At 49.4% G+C, this 17,016-nt stretch overlaps 1 protein-coding gene across 6 annotated transcripts in view; it reads right to left on the minus strand.

The window, feature by feature from the left end:
- TANC2 (tetratricopeptide repeat, ankyrin repeat and coiled-coil containing 2) overlaps nucleotides 1-17,016 on the minus strand; it is a 300,071-nt gene that overhangs the window by 46,796 nt on the left and 236,259 nt on the right. For all 6 annotated transcript variants that reach the window (XM_054176994.1, XM_054176995.1, XM_054176993.1 and 3 more), the window contains 3 exons: nucleotides 12,170-12,401; nucleotides 6,869-7,035; nucleotides 4,154-4,761 (listed from right to left, as the gene is read on the minus strand). In XM_054176994.1, coding sequence (XP_054032969.1) covers nucleotides 4,154-4,761; nucleotides 6,869-7,035; nucleotides 12,170-12,401 — 1,007 coding nt within the window. The remainder of the gene's footprint in view (nucleotides 1-4,153; nucleotides 4,762-6,868; nucleotides 7,036-12,169; nucleotides 12,402-17,016) is intronic.

Consider the following 17,016-nt stretch of genomic DNA (forward strand, 5'->3'; position numbering starts at 1 on the left):
AGAAAAGAAAACCTGTGAAGCTACCTCTAAGCCCAGTGTGCTGGTTGGAAGAACAGCCTGGACAGATGCATCTCCTCCAGTTTTATTTGTCAACCCTGAAGAGACAGCTCCTGGTGAGCCCATCTCCCTGAGCTCCCTTCATAAATCAACAGCAGAAGGCACTTCCCAGGCACTCTTCAGCTGACCTGTTGTAGCCTTTTAGCTGCTGCTGAAATGAATCATTCTTATTTCTCCCCTCTGACTATAAAGCAAGTCTAGACGAGTAACTCAGCTGGCAATGCTTAAATCTGGGTAGAATAATTTCACTTTTGGGGGTCTGTATCTGCCTGCAGCTCTCTGACTGCCTTTGCCAGGGCAAATCACTTGACTGCTGCCTCTCTCACAGTCCCTTCACAGGGAGAAAACATTTAATCAGCGAAAAATAATTGCATGGAAGCTTCTGATTAAGCCTAGGCAGAGAACAGCCCAGCACTGGAGCAGTATTCAGGTTAAGAAACACCAGTGTGAGAGGGGATGCACGCTAATGACCATTTTCTCCATGCCCCAGTCAGAAAGGATTGGGGTCTTTCCCTAAAGGGGTTGATGCCATTTGTCACCTGAGAGGCTTGGTGCTCGGTGTGAGGCTGGCAGGCTGGGGAAGTCGTTAGTGCGATGCGGTTTAAATGCTCTGACAAACACTTTCTGGGAGCCCACTTAATGGCCAGTGCTGGATGCTGGGGGGATGCACTGAGGGAGAGCTGGTATTGAGAGTCTTCCTTTTGATGCCAGTTACACAGAATGCCAGGGGTTGGAAGGAGCCTCTGGAGATCATCCAGTCCAACCTCCTCCCCGCTACCACAAAGCCTCTGCTTTGGGCAGCAAGCGGGCGGTGAGTGTTCAGAGGAGGGTCAGCATCTCCAGAGGCTAACGCAAACCCCTCGAGGATGGAGATCTGCTGTTTTATCTTCAAAGCAGAGAAAACTGTGCTAATTTCTGGACATTGTGTTCCTCCTCTCCTCTCTTTCCTGCACTTCCGAGCCCGTGGAACTCGCTCATTAATGAGACGTGGAAGATTACCCCAGCTGCGGTGACGCAGGCACGAGGCCCATTATCCCAATTTCCTTCGTAACGTCCTCACACCTGGACACTCTGTCAGGCTAAGTCAATTAAGAGCAGCTTCACAAACCCACATTTCACTTCAAAGCTCTTCTCCTGGGGGGGTGAGGGGGGAAATCAGCTCCAGCAACTGGACTCTGTGTGTGTCAACACGGCAAGGTCAAATTAACGGAGCGCTTCTGCAGCGCTGGGCGACGAACGCGAGGAGTTGTCCACGCAGCTGCCACGTCTCCTCAATTCCCAAGTGAGAAATCAAACTGGCTGTGAAGAAACCAGACTCAGGGAAAATCTTCCCAGGCTGCTGCTAGGAGCCCTGTCAGTGGTGAGCTCTGCTTCTTTTAGAAGAAATAAAACGAAAAATCATTACTTCTCTTAATTGCCGCTAAGGGTTTACCACGCTCCGAGCTCAACAGCTCAATATTAGCTCTTCCCCAAGAGCTGGACAGGAGGATTTTTGAGGAGCACAAGAGCTAAAGCTCAGGAGGTTCTCTCTATTAATCACTGAAATGTATCCTGTTTCATTAACTACCATCAGAGTATAATGCAATTAGTGAGCATTTTACATTAGAGATATTTATTAGTCCTCCAGTACGTATGGACTCACACTCCAGGCAGTGTGAGCCCCTCCTGTGCACTGCAGCTTCTCTTCATCAGTGTTAAGGAGCAGGCTTGGGTCAGCTCTGCAAAGATTCCCTGCTTGGGAAGAGCAGAAGCATTCCCTGTACACCTTAAATCACCATTAATCATGTGAAGGAAGCACATATGTGATGAAAAGTGATGCCTGAAAGCCTCCTGAAGAGAACTGAGGGCACTGCGATGTCTTTGCGGCGTCCATGAAAGGCAGTGGCAAACCCAGAGCCAAACCCTGAGCAGAGATCTAGCACACGGCTGTGATTTGTTCAGAGGACTTGGGCTCATTTGTGCCTTCATGGTAAAATCACAGAGAATCATAGAATAGAATCACAGAATTGTTTTGGTTAGAAAAGCCCTTTAAGATCATCCAGTCCAACCATTCCCTGACTCTGCCAAGGCTGGGGCTAAACTATAGCCCTCAGCACCACATTTCTGTGTCTTTTCAACACCACCAGGGATGGGGATTCAACCACTTCCCTGAGCAGCCTGTTCCAGTGCTTGAGAACTCTTTCAGTGAAGAAGTTTCTCCTAATGGCCAACCTAAACATCCCCTGAGGCAACCTGAGGCCACTTCTCATCCTGCCACTTGTTTCTAGGGAGAGGACACCAACTCCCACCTGGCTCCAACCTTCTGTCACACAAATGTTGTGGTTGCACACTTGGGTTTATTCTGAAACCACCTAAAATGCAGCACATTTGAGCTTCAGTCTGGATTTGATACTCTGAGAACACCCCTACCCACTGCAATCAGAACAAAGAGGACTATTTCTGGCCCCAGACAACCAAAAGCCTCCATGTTACCCAGCTGTAACCACTGCCACCACACACAGCATCCAACACTCACAGAATCACAGAATTATTGAGGCTGGAAAAGACCTCTGAGATCAAGTCCAGCCTATGACCTAACACCATGAAATCAGTTAAACCCTGCCACCAAGTGCCACATCCAATCTTTTCTTAAAGACCTTCAAGTGATAGCAACTCCACCACCTCCCTGGGCAGTCCATTCCAGTGCCTAATCAGCCTTTCTGTGAGGAAGTGCTGCCTAATAGCTAACCTAAACCACCCCTTGCACTGATGGGTGGCCAACCCACCAGGTAACCATGGAGCACTTGAGTTTTATCTTTGTGGTAGAGAAGGGAAGTTTCCAAGCTGCTCTTGCTGTGGTTTGTCCCAGCTGAGTGCCAGGTGATGAGCACTCACTGCCCTGCATGCTGCCTGCTGGCTCCTTGCCCAGCTGACAACAAACTCCTTCACAGCCAGACCAGCCAAAAGCAGTAGCCCTGGGTGAGAGCGACTGGGAGGGAGAAAGCTCTCAGCTCCATGGGTGTAAGCATCACCAAAGGGGTGGAAAAGCACTGCTCAGTGACAAGCACTCAATGACTCTGAGGAAGGGTATTAAATAACTTATGGAGATGGCTATAAGGGCACCTGCAGCTCTGAGATGCTTCCCAAAGGGTTTGCTCAATAGGAACTGTTGTGCAGAACCTGCTCACACAGAGATGATGCCCATGGGGAGGAGCTGTGTAGTATTTTTCTGCTGCAGCCTGTTTACCACAAAATTGGAAGTGGTAAATTACTCTGACACCACTGACAGCTAGAGCTGCTTCCACCAGCCAGGTGGATACTGGGTGCCAGCAGATGCCATCATCAGACTGACCACTGGGCCTGGGAGATACATGGGCACAGCCTCCAGTCCCAGTGTTCCCCTGAGTTTTCTGATCTTATTTTGCCCAGTGGAGCAAAGCCTATGAGATAAACTACCAGAATTACAGTCATGAGTGTCTGCTTCCACTCTTGAGTAGAAACAAAGATAACATTGACAGTGATCATTTGGTTCAGGGCATATAAATCCAACCGTGATTAAATTCCCTTCCCTGTGAGCTAAGGCAGGAACTCAGCTGCTATCAGGATGGAGATAATGGATGCATTGCTACAGCCTGATTCTGTTCCTTATTTGGCTTTAAAAAAAGACATTTAGTGGGACTACAATGAGCACAACTCCAGGCTGTTCATCCTTCATCTCCTTATTCCTCATTTCACGTGGTTTTGGTACCTCTGGAGAGAGGGAGGATGACTCCCCTGCTCCAGACAGCTGGCAGGAGTAACCTGCTGAAACAAAGACACCTCATGTGATGGCTCTAGAGGAGCCAAGCAACCTGGGGCCTTCTGAGGAACAGCTCATCTCCTTCTGATGAGGACTATCAGGTTTGCCAGGTCAGTTGTACGCCCAGGGGGTGATTATTTCTTCCCATGAGGAACACAAAGGTCTAAGGTAGCCAGCACAGCTGTAGAGATCTCCAGTGTAGAGAGACCAAAGTCAACCAACCACATCCACCTGCAACCTTGTAGAATGAAATGATGCAGACGACAGCACAGGATGGACACAGCTGTAAGCTCTGGTTTCTCAAGAGTGCTTGCTTACCTAGGATCACAGAGGAACTTGGTCTTTTCCCCTTCTTCTCTCCAAATGAGCCATTCTCGGAAAGAGGGATGAACAAACATGCGCGTCATGTCTCTACGTTTGATAAGAAACATAGACAGGTTCTCCATCCTCTGCTGAAAGTCATCCCACTCCAAAGTGCCCTCAATGTTACCTGCGTTGATGGCCTGAAAAATATGCTCATCTGTTAGTGGGTGCAGAGATGCCACTGCCACATTCAGGAGGGGCATCACCCGATCAAAGGAAGACTGCGTGGGGAACTTCATATTGCACTGCAACAGGTAAACTTCTGACAGAGACACTGGCACTACTTTGTAGCTGGAGCTTTTTAGTACTAGGTATCCTTTCTCTATGAGATCAAAAGTGAGTTTTAGGTACAGGTAGGAGCCTTGGCTCAAGGTCTTGAGGTGAGAACTGAGTTTGCCAAACGTGGTGTTGTCCATTTTGCCGTTGAGCGAGATGTTGTTCTGGATCTCCGAGCTGCTGTGGATCCGATGGAGGATATACGCCTGCAGGTCCTGGTCTATGGCTTCATTCTCTTCCAGTCTATCCAAAAATATTCTGTGGAAGGGCAACAGCTTAATTATTTCCTACAAAGAAAGAAGAAAAAAGGACACTTATGCTGGCAGTGTTTATTATTCATTAAGTAAATGCAATTCGCATTACAATAGCACCTCTGAGACTCCTTTAAGACCTCTTCAATCAGGGCAAGCACACAAGATGGCAGTTTGTGCCCTCAGGACCTCACAATCTCATCTATAATTGAGTAGGTTGTGTGTGAAACATGACTGAAATCAAAATGAAAGACACTGATCCTAATACAGCATCCATGGAAGGGGCTGCAGAAGTCACAGGGCCCTTGTTACTCCTACCCCATCCTAACCACGGATGGACACGGCACCCTTTCTGCTGTCACAGCAGAGGGAACAGACAACCAAATGACAAGTCTGAGGCCAGGAGAAATATGAAGCTGAGCCTAAAAACCTCCCTGGGAGTGGAGGTTCTGAAGGAAACATCAGGAAGATAACAGTAAGTATTTGGTCTGTCTGCTACAGGACACTGTGGCCAGGGATTCTCTCATCTGCTGAGCTCACTGAGGATGCTTAAGCAGCATAAACCAAAGATCAGCAGAGGCCTTTCCGAAGGAGCTCTTGTGTCATGGGCTCTCAGTCACTGTGGAGAGAAGAGCACTGGTGCTGGACTAGGCTGACTGAGGAGATGCCATCAACTCTGCCATGAAATAAAGAGCAGAGTGCAAAAGTAAAGCTTGCAGTGATGACCGTGGGGCTGTGAAAGCCTTCATTAACTGAGCAATTCAAGTCATCAGGATGCAATTTACCTACAATTACAAAAAGATTTCTTCCAAATGATGTTTAATCTACTCTATTACTGAGAGAAAAAAAACACCAAAAGAACTGCAGCACAAACCCACAGGTAGCCTGTGCTCTCCTGGTGTCTTGGGGTGCAGCTGCTGTTAGCAGCATCTGGGAAGCCTTGATGGAGCTGGAACCAGCACTCGGCTCCCTGCCAGGAGCAGCACAGTAAATCAACCTGTGGATCTCAATCAATACCAGCAGCTCTCAGTAAAACTGCTTCAAGGGGCTTGGTGAAAATGAATTCCTCAGCTCTGGACTAATGAAAAAATGGCTCAGGTTGCCCAGAGAGGTAATAGATGCCCCATCCCTGGAACCAGTCCAGGTCAGATTGTGTGGGGCTCTGAGCAACCTGCTCTAGTTGCAGATGTCCCTGCATGCTGCAGGGGGGTTGGACTAGAAGGCCTTTAAAGGTCCCTTCCAACCCAACCAGTCTGTGATTCTGTGATTTCAATAATGACAAACATGAGAAGCCCAGAGCTGCAGATGTCTTTCTGTCCAGAGCCAGATAAAGAGTGGCTCTGAGCTGGCTCCTAAACACATGTCCCATCCCTCTGATGCCTGCCTCCTCTCGGCTCCAGGCTCTGACACTGAGTGTGAATGTTCCCAACAAGTGATGCTGCAAATCAAGCAGCTCTGCTGTAAAAGAGTTGACAGAGCAGATCTGCCCTAACTGGGTCATTGTGTTGGCTTCCCAGCCTGCTCCATTCAGGCACAACTTCAGCCAACAAACTAAGGTCAGCTTAGTCCTTATGCCAAGTGAGTGATGATGGACAGACTAAGGACAGGCTGAAAGAATGAATCCATCCAGCTGCAAGCTAAAATAAAACCACTTAAGAACAACTCAAACAACATTCAGGTGAGAGCTTCAGCTCCTGCTCAAGGTGGTTGCTCTTTGAGCTGGATAATGTCTTGGCCTGACACTGGCCAGACTGAAACAATCACATCCTCACACTCTGGGTCACACACAAGGGGTACAAAGATATGAATTTCTTTGCCCTTCCACATGGAGGAGAGGATGTTCTTGAGCAGCACAAGCTGACAGCAGGCCTTACCCTCCTAATGTGTTTGGTGAGTGAGCAGCCTGTTGGCATGTGAGCTGTCTCACTTCAATGATCCAAACTATTTGCTGATGAACATTTCTTGGCATGAATAGATGATGCTGCATGAGATGCATTCCAGGCTCTACACTGAGCAGAAAAAAGCCAAAAGGATAACCTGAAGTAAAGGGTCTTCAGCAAACCCAGATATCCATGAAGATCTTCTGTATCAAAGCCCAGCATGCTAATGACACAGTTTATCACAAGCCTTGGTGTCAACATACCTGTAGACTTGTCCTGACTGTCACTACCAGCTTCAGCCAGGAAGGGAACTTGCCAATCATTTTGCTCAGGAATGATACTATGGTGTCTCCATAATCCGGCTTGTGAAATTCAGCCTCGTTTAAACCATCAATTAATATAATGAAATCTTCATCAGGAATCTTCCTCTCTGAGAGCAAGAGAAAAAAGGCATTGATTTGAGAGGCTGGACACAGGATTGTAACGTGCTGCAAAGTCACTTCAGCGTTCTAAAGCATCGTCAGGTAAGTGCTGAAGATGAAGGATGCAGCAGCAGCACATTTCTTATGGTACATGAACTGCACATGGGGTAGGCTCACACATACACTATTCCAATTCTTATTTCATTTGAGTTATAACATCATAGAATGACCTAGGTAGGAAAGGACCTCAGAGATCATACAGTCCCCAGGGAGGGGGTGGAGTCACCATCACTGGAGGTATGAGACTGGATGGGGCGCTTGGTGCCATGGTTTAGTTGATGAGATGGTGTTGGGTGATGGGTTGGACTTGATGATCTCAAAGGTCTCTTCCAACCTGGTCAATTCAATTCAATTCAATTCAATTCAATTCAATTCTATTCTATTCTATTCTATTCTATTCTATTCCATTCCAACCTCCCTGCCATGGGCAGGGACACCTCTCAACCAGACTCAGCTGCTCCATGCCTCATCCAACCTGGCCTTGAACACCTCCCGGGAGGAGGCAGCCACAGCCTCCCTGGGCAGCCTATTCCAGAGTCTCACCACCCTTGTACTGAAGAACTTCTTCCTCAGCTCCAGTCTCACCCTGCTCTGCCTCAGCTTCAAACCATTCCCCCTTGTCCTGTCTCTAGACACCCTGATAAAAAGTCCCTCTCCAGCCTTCCTGTAAAGGACTTTGACCACAAGTCTGTAGCCAAAGCCTCCTTTTTAAATGAAGTGAGGGGGAATACAAAAGACCCTACAGATGTTTTAGACAGGACTTTTGCTGCTGCTGGTGACCAGCACAGCCCTGCATGTGCTGCCCATGCGGAGCTGCAGAGAGTTTGCTCTCACGGTGCAGCACTACGGACAAACCCCGCTACGAGAAAGCTGAGCATTCCCAGCAGCAGGTGAGCTTTTTCTCATTGACTTTCAATTGCAGCAGGGAATTTCCCACAAGCAGCCAGCACAGGATGTTCATCAATGGCAGGAACCAGCTCGGTGGTGGTCCAGGGAGAGCAGAACTGCGTAAACACCTTGCGTCGGTCCTGCCGAGCATCCAAACCCCAGCCCGTCCCTGCCAACGTCACCGAGCTGCATTTATTGCCTAACACTCTGTTTAAATCCATCTGAAAACCAGCTCCTTTACTTTTTTCTTCTTCACTAAAATACCAGAGAACCTTTGTACAGTCAACTTCTCACTGTGATTATTGGAAAATACACTTTATGCCTCCCTGAAACCCCGGAGTGAATGCAGTGCCTGGGCTTCATACCCACATCTCATGTTTCTCATAAAGCCTGAGGGAGAGAGGGGAAAGCAGGGAGAAAGGAAAAGAATCAGAACTTTGTTCTGCTATAAATTATTTAGATTCCTTGAGAATAAGAAAAATACATACATGTATATATAAAAACTTGAGAAACACAAATCTAATTTCACCCTTAACAGCACAGCAATAATTTTGCCCCGGTAGCATTAAAGCTTCAGCAGCACCTTGTAAAAGACCTGCTGATGTATTTACAGAGTTTCTAATGTTCTGTATTTTAAACCCCATTTCCAGACACTCTTCATTTGGTTACAAATCACTTGGTGCAAATTCAATCTCTCCATCAGCAAGGCTGAGAGAAGTAGGTCCGGAGCATTGCCTCCAATGGAACTGTGTTGAATCAGAGAAGTGTCAGGGTTGGAAGGGACCTCAAGGATCAGCCAGTTCCAACACCCCTGCCATGGGCAGGGACACCTCACACCGCAGCAGGTTGCTCACAGCCACATCCAGCCTGGCTGCAAAAGCCTCCAGGGATGAGGCTTCCACCACCTCCCTGGGCAACCTGTGCCAGTCTCTCACCACCCTCATGGGGAACAACTTCTTCCTAACATCCAAGCTGAATCTGCCCATTTCTAGTTTTGTTCCATCCCCCCGAGTCCTATCACTCCCTGACACCCTAAGAAGTCCTTCCCCAGCTTTCCTGTAGCTCCCTTAAGATACTGGAAGGCCACAATGAGGTCTCCTCAGAGCCCAGTTGAGTGTAGAGCCCAAAAGGGACAAACCTCCCCCAAACCCCAAGCTTTCATATAGAATTTTTTCCACCTCCCAGAATTCAGGAGCAGACTGAGGGTGGGGGGGTGTCAACCTGCTTGGCAAGAAAAAACAAGCATGCTCTGAAGTGCTCTGAAGGCAGGAGCTGGAACACCTCCCAAGGAGTTACTGTAACAACCACAAATTATTTTGCTGTGGAGCAGCGGTTCCAAATGTGTCCTTTTGTTTGCCAGGAGTGTTGGTAGGAAGAGCAGCCACGCTACTCCTACACTGACATTTCCCCATGCCAAGAAAGCCAACTGCTGCTGAGCTGGGCTGGCTCTACCTCTGCCTTGTGCCTGCTGGAACCACACATGCTGGATGCAGATGCAGCTGCTCGGAGCTTGGACACAGTGTTTTGAAGAGCTGATCTGAACAACAGGGCTTTGGAGCTGGTAGAAGCTGCATCTGCTTCATGCTGAGTCCTATCTGGAGCCTTTTTAGCACACAGGGACAATCTTCTCAGCAGGGCTTGTTGTGATAGGACAGGGAATAGAATAGAATAGAGTAGAGTAGAATAGAATAGAGTAGGATAGAATAGAATAGAGTAGAATAGAATAGAATAGGAGTAGAATAGAACAGAATAGGAGTAGAGTAGAGTAGAGTAGAGTAGAGTAGAGTAGAATAGAATAGAATAGACCAGGAATGATGGTGTTAAACTGAAAGAGGGAGATTAAGGCTAGATACAAAACAGAATTCTTTTATGCTGGGGGTGGTGAGAGCCTGGCCCTCCCTGGAGGGTGGGAGATGCCACATCTCTGGAACCAGTCCAGGTCAAGTCGTTTGGGGCTCTGAGCAACCTGCTCTAGAATCATAGAATCAATAAGGTTGGGAAAGAGGTCAGAGATCATCAAGTCCAACCTGTCACCCAACACCTCATGTCTACTAAACCATGGCACCAAGTGCCACATCCAATCCCCTTGTGAACACCTCCAGGGATGGGGACTCCACCATTTCCCTGGGCAGCACATTTGAACGGCTAACAACTCTCTCCGGGAAGAACTTTCTCCTCACCTCAAGCCTAAACCTCCCCTGGTGCAGCTTGAGACTGTGTCCTCTTGTTCTGCTGCTGATTGCCTGGGAGAAGTGACCAACCCCCACCTGGCTACAGCCTTCCTTCAGGTAGTTGTAAAGAGCAACAAGATCTCCCCTGAGCCTCCTCTTCTGCAGGCTAAGCAACCCCAGCTCCCTCAGCCTCTCCTCCCAGGGCTGTGCTCCAGACCCCTCCCCAGCCTTGTTGCCCTTCTCTGGACACATTCAAGTGCAGATGTCCCTGAACACTGCAGGAGGGTTGGACTAGATGACCTTTAAAGGTCCCTTCCAACCCCAAACCATTCTGTGACTCTATGATGTGTAGGGAGGTACCAGAAAATTAGCTGAACTATTTTTGCAGCCTCTATTTTAGTAAACAGTAGTTTGCAGGACAAGAGAGTCCTGAGCTCCACAATGCTCTGGTAGTTTTCATGGCAACGAGCAAAGATCTTAAATTTAGCAATCACCACAATGAATTAGTTTTATCTAGCAGAGGGAAGAAAGAAATGGAGAAAAAAACCCAATTCTGCATTAGAAAAAGCCCTGAAATCTGTAATCAGGAGAATCGGTGCCAGTTCCCCCAGAAGCTGTACATGGTGAATAGAATAGAATAGAATAGAATAGAATAGAATAGAATAGAATAGAATAGAATAGAATAGAATAGAATAGAATAGACCAGACCAGGTTGGAAAAGACCTTTGAGATCATCAAGTCCAACCTATCACCCAACACCATCTGATCAACTAAACCCTGGCACCAAGTGCCTCCTCCAGGCTCCTCCTCCTCCAGTGATGGTGTCTCCACCACCTCCCTGGGCAGCACATTCCCACGGCCAATCTCTCTTTCTGTGAAGAATTTCTTCCTCACCTCCAGCCTAAACCTCCCCTGGCACAACTTGAGACTGTGTCCTCTTGTTCTGGTGCTGCTTGCCTGGGAGAAGAGACCAACCCCCACCTGGCTACAACCTCCCTTCAGGGAGTTGGAGAGGGCAAGAAGGTCTCCCCTGAGCCTCCTCTTCTCCAGGCTAAGCAACCCCAGCTCCCTCAGCCTCTCCTCCCAGGGCTGTGCTCCAGACCCCTCCCCAGCTTCGTTGCCCTTCTCTGGACACCTTCCAGCAGCTCAACATCTTTCCTAAACTGAGGAGCGCAGAACTGGAGACAGGACTCAAGCTGTGGCCTAAGCAGTGCTGAGCACAGGGCAGAATGACTCCTCTGCTCCTGCTGGCCACACTGTTCCTCATGCAAGCCAGGATGCCATTGGCCCTCTCGGCCACCTGGGCACACTGCAGGCTCATGTTCAGCCTACAATCAACCACTACCCTCAGGGCCCTTTCTGCCTGGCTGCTCTCAGCCACTCTGCCCCCAGCCTGTAGCACTGCCTGGGGTTGTTGTGCAGTCCTGGGTACAGTGCTGGTCAAACCAGTTCACGAGAGACAAGGAACCACTGGAGAGAGTCCAACAGAGGCTACAAAGATGCTGAGGGCCCTGGAGCATCATTGTGAGGAAAGGCTGAGAGCCCTGGGGCTGTTGAGCCTGGACAAGAGCAGACTGAGAAGGGAACTGCTTAACAATTAGCAAGAACTAAAGGGTGTGGGGGGCAAAAGGATGGGACCAGACTCTCTCCAGTGGTGCCCAGTGACAGAACAAGAGGTAATGAGCCAAAACCTGAACCCAGGAGGTTCCATCCAAACAGGAGGAGAAACTTCTCCGGTGTGAGGCTGCTGGAGCCCTAGAGCAGGCTGCCCAGAGAAGTTGTGAAGCCTCCTTTTCTGGGGAGATTCCCAACCCACCTGGACATTGTGACCTTGGACAACTTCCTCTGGGTGCTTTAGCAGGGGGGGGTTGGACAGGATGATCCCCAGAGGCCCTTTCCGACCCCGGCCTCGCCCCATGCCGGGACTGTGAAAATCCCTGACGCCACTGAGCGGCAGTTTGAAAATAAGAAGAAGAAAGGTGGGCAGGAGCTGAGGGACCACGGAGGGAGCCTCACCCCTTACCTTTGTGCAGGTTTTCCAAGGGCTCCAGCACCCCCCTGCGGAAGGAGGCCATGGGGTCCTGCACGCAGGAGCGCAGGCTGAGCATGCTCTGCAGGTGGGGCTCCCGCAGCAGCTGCTCCCGGTAGGCGACGAACTGCGGCGAGCGGCAGAGCAGGGCGGCCACGTTGTGCACGAACTCCGGCACCAGGCAGGTGTAGGCATTGTCAGCTTGGCAGTAGTGATAGGCAACGACCTGGCAGAGAGAAGGAGAGCAAACACCACATCTGCATCAGACAGGAGCCGGGCGAGCTGGCGAAAGCAGCGGTTGGGGTTTGGGGAGCTCGATGCGTTCTGGCAGGAGAAGTCTTTGGGAGTGCTGAGTGCTAACTACCTGTGACAAGGATCCAGATGAATCAGTTGGCAAAACCAGGCACTGATCCTGGGAAATGACTGGACCTGCCACTTGAGGAGTAAATGGAATGAAGCTGTAGCTGCTCACAGGGATGGACAGTGACAGCAAGTGACGTGTCTGCAGTGCTGCGCTGAGCAGGGAGCGAGGGGATTGTGCTCCCAGCTCCCTGCAAGGACTCTGTGTCAGTAATAACTTCTGATTGCTGCCCTCAACTGAGGTTTTCATTTGCTGTTTTCCCAGTGCCAAGCTCTGTAGGAGCAGGCAGAGAGCACAGGCTGAGGACCTTACAGCAAGGCAGCATCTGAGAGGGCTGAGGAGAGACCTCACTGCTCTCTACAGCTACCTGAAAGGACATTGTAGAGAGACTGCTGCTGGTCTCTTCTCACAGGTGATAGAACAAGAGGGAATGGCCTCAAGCTGCCACTGGGTAGGTTTAGACTGGACATTAGGAACATTTTTCCCAGCAAGAGTGGTCAGGGATTGGAATGAGCTGCCCAGGGAGGTGGTGGGGTCACCAACCCTGGATGTGTTTAAAGGTGGTTTGGATGTGGTGCTTGGGGCTATGGTTTAGGGGTGAACCTTGCAGAGTAAGGCTCTGGGTTGGACTTGGTGATCCTGAGGGTCTCTTCCAACCTGAATATTTTAGTGATTCTGTGATCTGACAAAGATGAATACCTGGGAAAGTAGGGCTGACTCTACATTAGTCACCCACTGTGATCCCAACCTTCATTCAGAAAATCAATCTAAATGGAAATAAAGTAACAGGAGAGATCCTCCTCTCTTTGGTCACCTGATTTTCCCAGCTCTTCAAAGTCTGCTAGAACCCACTAAATTCTGCCCACTTATGACAAGAAGCAGCAAACCAGCAGTATCTTCTCAGCCCAATCTGCCAACTTCCCTGGTTGCTTTTGCAACATGAACACAGCCCCACAGAAATCTCACTCTGCTGGCAACCCTCTCAGCACCGCTCCATCACCCAGCTCCTCCAACACCCTGGCTGGCACCAGTCTGCTCCTGGCACTGCCTGGCCATTTGATGTGACCTCTGCCAGGTCAGCAAGCCTTTCTCCAGCTCCCATTCACCAGGTTTTCTTTTCAAATGCCACTAACAGCATCCAAAAATACCCCAGTGAGGCAGGAGGGCTCAGTTTTGTACCAAGCCAGCACTGCCCTGGAGCACTGTAGCACAGAACACAAATACAGCAAAATTAAGCACATCTCTGGACCTGGGAAGAACAACAGAAGTGAGGCCACTGCACACTGGAGGTTGCTGTGGCCTGTCTAGGGGCTCTGTGAGCTCAGATGAAATGTGGCTTGTGCCTGTTGGATGTGATTCTCTGTATCTATTATTATACAGGGCAGGAGTGTTGCCCTGCTGCAGGGTAGGAAGGCTCTGCAGAGGGACCTGGACAGGCTTGGGGCAGAGTGGCTGGAAACTGCCTGGTGGCAGAGGACTGGAGGAACTGGTTGACAGTGGCTGAACATGAGGCAGCTGTGAGCTCAGGTGGCCAAGATGGACAACAGCATCCTGGGCTGGATCAGCAATGGTGTGGCCAGCAGGAGCAGGGCAGGGATTGTCCCCCTGTATTTGGCACTGGTGAGGCTGCACTTCAAATGAGTTTCATTTTGGGCCCCTCACTCCAAGGAGGATACTGAGGTGCTGGAGCAGGTCAAGAGAAGTGCAACAGAGCTCGTGAAGGGTCTGGAGAACAGGGCTGGTGAGGAGCAGCTGAGGGAACTGAGGTTGTTCACCCTGGAGGAAAGGAGGCTCAGGGGAGACCTTCTGGCTTTCTACAACTCCCTGAAAGGAGGCTGGAGCAAAATGGGTGTTGGACTCTTCTCCATAGTAGCTAAGTCACAGGACAAGAAAAAATGGTCTCAAGTTGCACCAGGGAAGGGTTAGGTTGGATGTTAGGAACAATTTCTTTGCTGCAAGAGTGGTCAGGCACTGGAACAGGCTGTCCAGGGAGGTGGTGGAGTCCCCATCCCTGGAGGTGTTCAAGAAACCTGTGGCCATGGCAGCTGGGGCCATGGTGGTGTTACACTGATGGTTGGACTCCATGACCTTAGAGGTCTTTTCCAACTCAAACTATTCTCTGATCTATTTCCACCTGCAGCCCTCAGCCTACCGCAGGCTCCGAGGCAGCGGCAGTGCCGCATCCAAGCCTCTGAGCTCTGCCACTGCCCAGGGTGGTTGCAAGAAAGGGAAACATCAGGCTGTGGGGTCCTCACACTCTGCTGGCTCAGCACTGGCTTTTAACTTTAAATAGCAATAAATGTAATTACCAAAGGGCTACAATGCAGCAATTCCCTGGCACAGCCGAGGGGAGGTGCGACCCACAGAGTGATGACAAAGCTCCGTTGTTAGTTCAAGCATCAAGCCCTAATCCCTGTGCTTAAGTTTTAATGGATACCTCCAAACTCCTAGCAGAATTTTTCCTATCAGCCAGTTTAAATGGAATGTATTCCCTTGGAGAACAGCACTGGCTAAGGCAATAACAAAGGCAATGATTTCTTTTCAACAACCCTATTTATTTAGGAATTAGAAGCGGTGGATTCCGCAGTGTAAAGTTCCTAAGTGCCCAGCCCTTGATATCAGGTTCCTGGTAACAGAAACCACACTGCTGTAGGCAGAGCTGTCATTTCCTACACAATAGGTGTGGGGACACACAAATATGAAGTCTCCTTTTGACAAGAGGCCAATGAACTTTTCCCAGGATACTAAGCCGCCACGTGTGACAGTTTAGGATGGGAAAGGGGACACAGCCTGCACCCAGGAAGGGAATGGTCACTGCTGGATACAGCACCTGCAGTTACAACTCCACCAGAATCACAGATTCACAGAATGGTCCTGGTTGGAAGGGACTCCAAAGATCATCCAGTTCCAACCCCCTGCCATGGGCAGGGACACCTCACACCAGCACAGGCTGCTCAAAGCTTCATCCAACCTGGCCTTGAACACCTCCACAACCTCCCTGGGCAACGTGTTCCGGTGTCTCACAACCCTCACTCTAAAGAATTTCTTCCTCATCTCCAGTCTCAATCTCTCCTCTTCCAGCTCAAAGCCATTGTCCCTCGTCCTGTCACTCCCAGCCCTTGTAAAAAGCCCCTCCCCAGATCTCCTGTAGCCCCCCATCAGGTACTGGAAGGCTGTAAGAAGGTCAGCCAGGACCTTCTCTTCTCCAGGCTGAACAGCCCCAACTCCCTCAAGCCTGTCACCATGGCAACAGCTCCAGCCCTCTGATCATCATTGTGGGCTCCTCTGGCCCCTCCATGTCCATGCTTGATCCCTGTGTTGGAGTTACTGATGTACTGACTCAGCCTTATACAGGCAACAAATGCAATGCTGAACAGGTGGGTCTGAAGCTAAATCAGGAGGCCATGAAGAGTTTGGGTAGGCAACCCAAGGAAAGGCATCACAACATTCTCAGAAAGGCAACTGCATCAGATTTTCATTTTGATGTTATTTTTATTCTCCATGACATTTTCTCCAGCTCCAAATCACAGAGAGACTGCCAAAAGCCAGAGCTGCAGGCTGAGCCTGGTGCTGGGAACCAGGCTCCTTGCTTACACAACCTGAGCGGGATGGGAAACCAGGCTTTACCATCCTGGGTTGTTCAGTCTGGAGAGGTTTGGAAAGAGACCTTCTGGCTCTCTACAACTACCTGAAAGGAGATGGGAGTGAGGTGGGGGTTGGTCTCTTCTCCCTAGGAACAAGTGATAGAATGAGAAGAATAGAACAGAATGAGAAGAAATGGCCTCAAGTTCTGCCAGGGAAGGTTTAGATTGGATAGCAGGAACAGTTTCTCTGCTGTAAGAGTGGTCAGGCCTTGGAACAAGCTGCCCAGGGAGGTGGTGGAGTCAGCATTGCTGGAGGTGTTAAAAAACACATGTGGACATGGCACCTGGGATATGATTTAATGGCTATGGGGATGTTGGGCTGATGGCTGGACTTGATGATCTTTTCCAACCAAAACAATTCTGTGATCCTATAAACAACCCTAGGGCAAGAGAAGTGGATTACAATGAAGGATGGGAAAGGTAACACCTAGAGCAGGAGAAGTGTTCAGAATATTTATGTCATTGCTGTAAAGGCTGAGAATCAACTGAGTGACTCCCTGGTGAGAAACCAAGGCATGATCTTGTTTATATGAAATACCAAATGCCAGAAGCTCCACAGTTGCATCATTGCTTTTCTTGCCTGAGAGGAGCTTCAAAATAATTCACACTTGCATGATGCATCTTTTATTTCCAACTATTACTTCCTCTGCTTAAATGATGGGGAGAATCTAGCTGGCCACCCACCAAAGAAGCTTTTTGGTAGCCAATTTTTTCCAAACATTAATTATGCAAGGCTTGAGAAACACCAGACACAAAGGCAGAGCACTGCCTCTAGCAGGCCATGATCAGCATTCAGCATGACCCTGCTCTCTTCTGAAGTGGGGTCAAGAAGCACC

Source organism: Dryobates pubescens, chromosome 36 (assembly GCF_014839835.1).
Source record: "Dryobates pubescens isolate bDryPub1 chromosome 36, bDryPub1.pri, whole genome shotgun sequence".
NCBI classification, from domain to species: Eukaryota; Metazoa; Chordata; class Aves; order Piciformes; family Picidae; genus Dryobates; species Dryobates pubescens.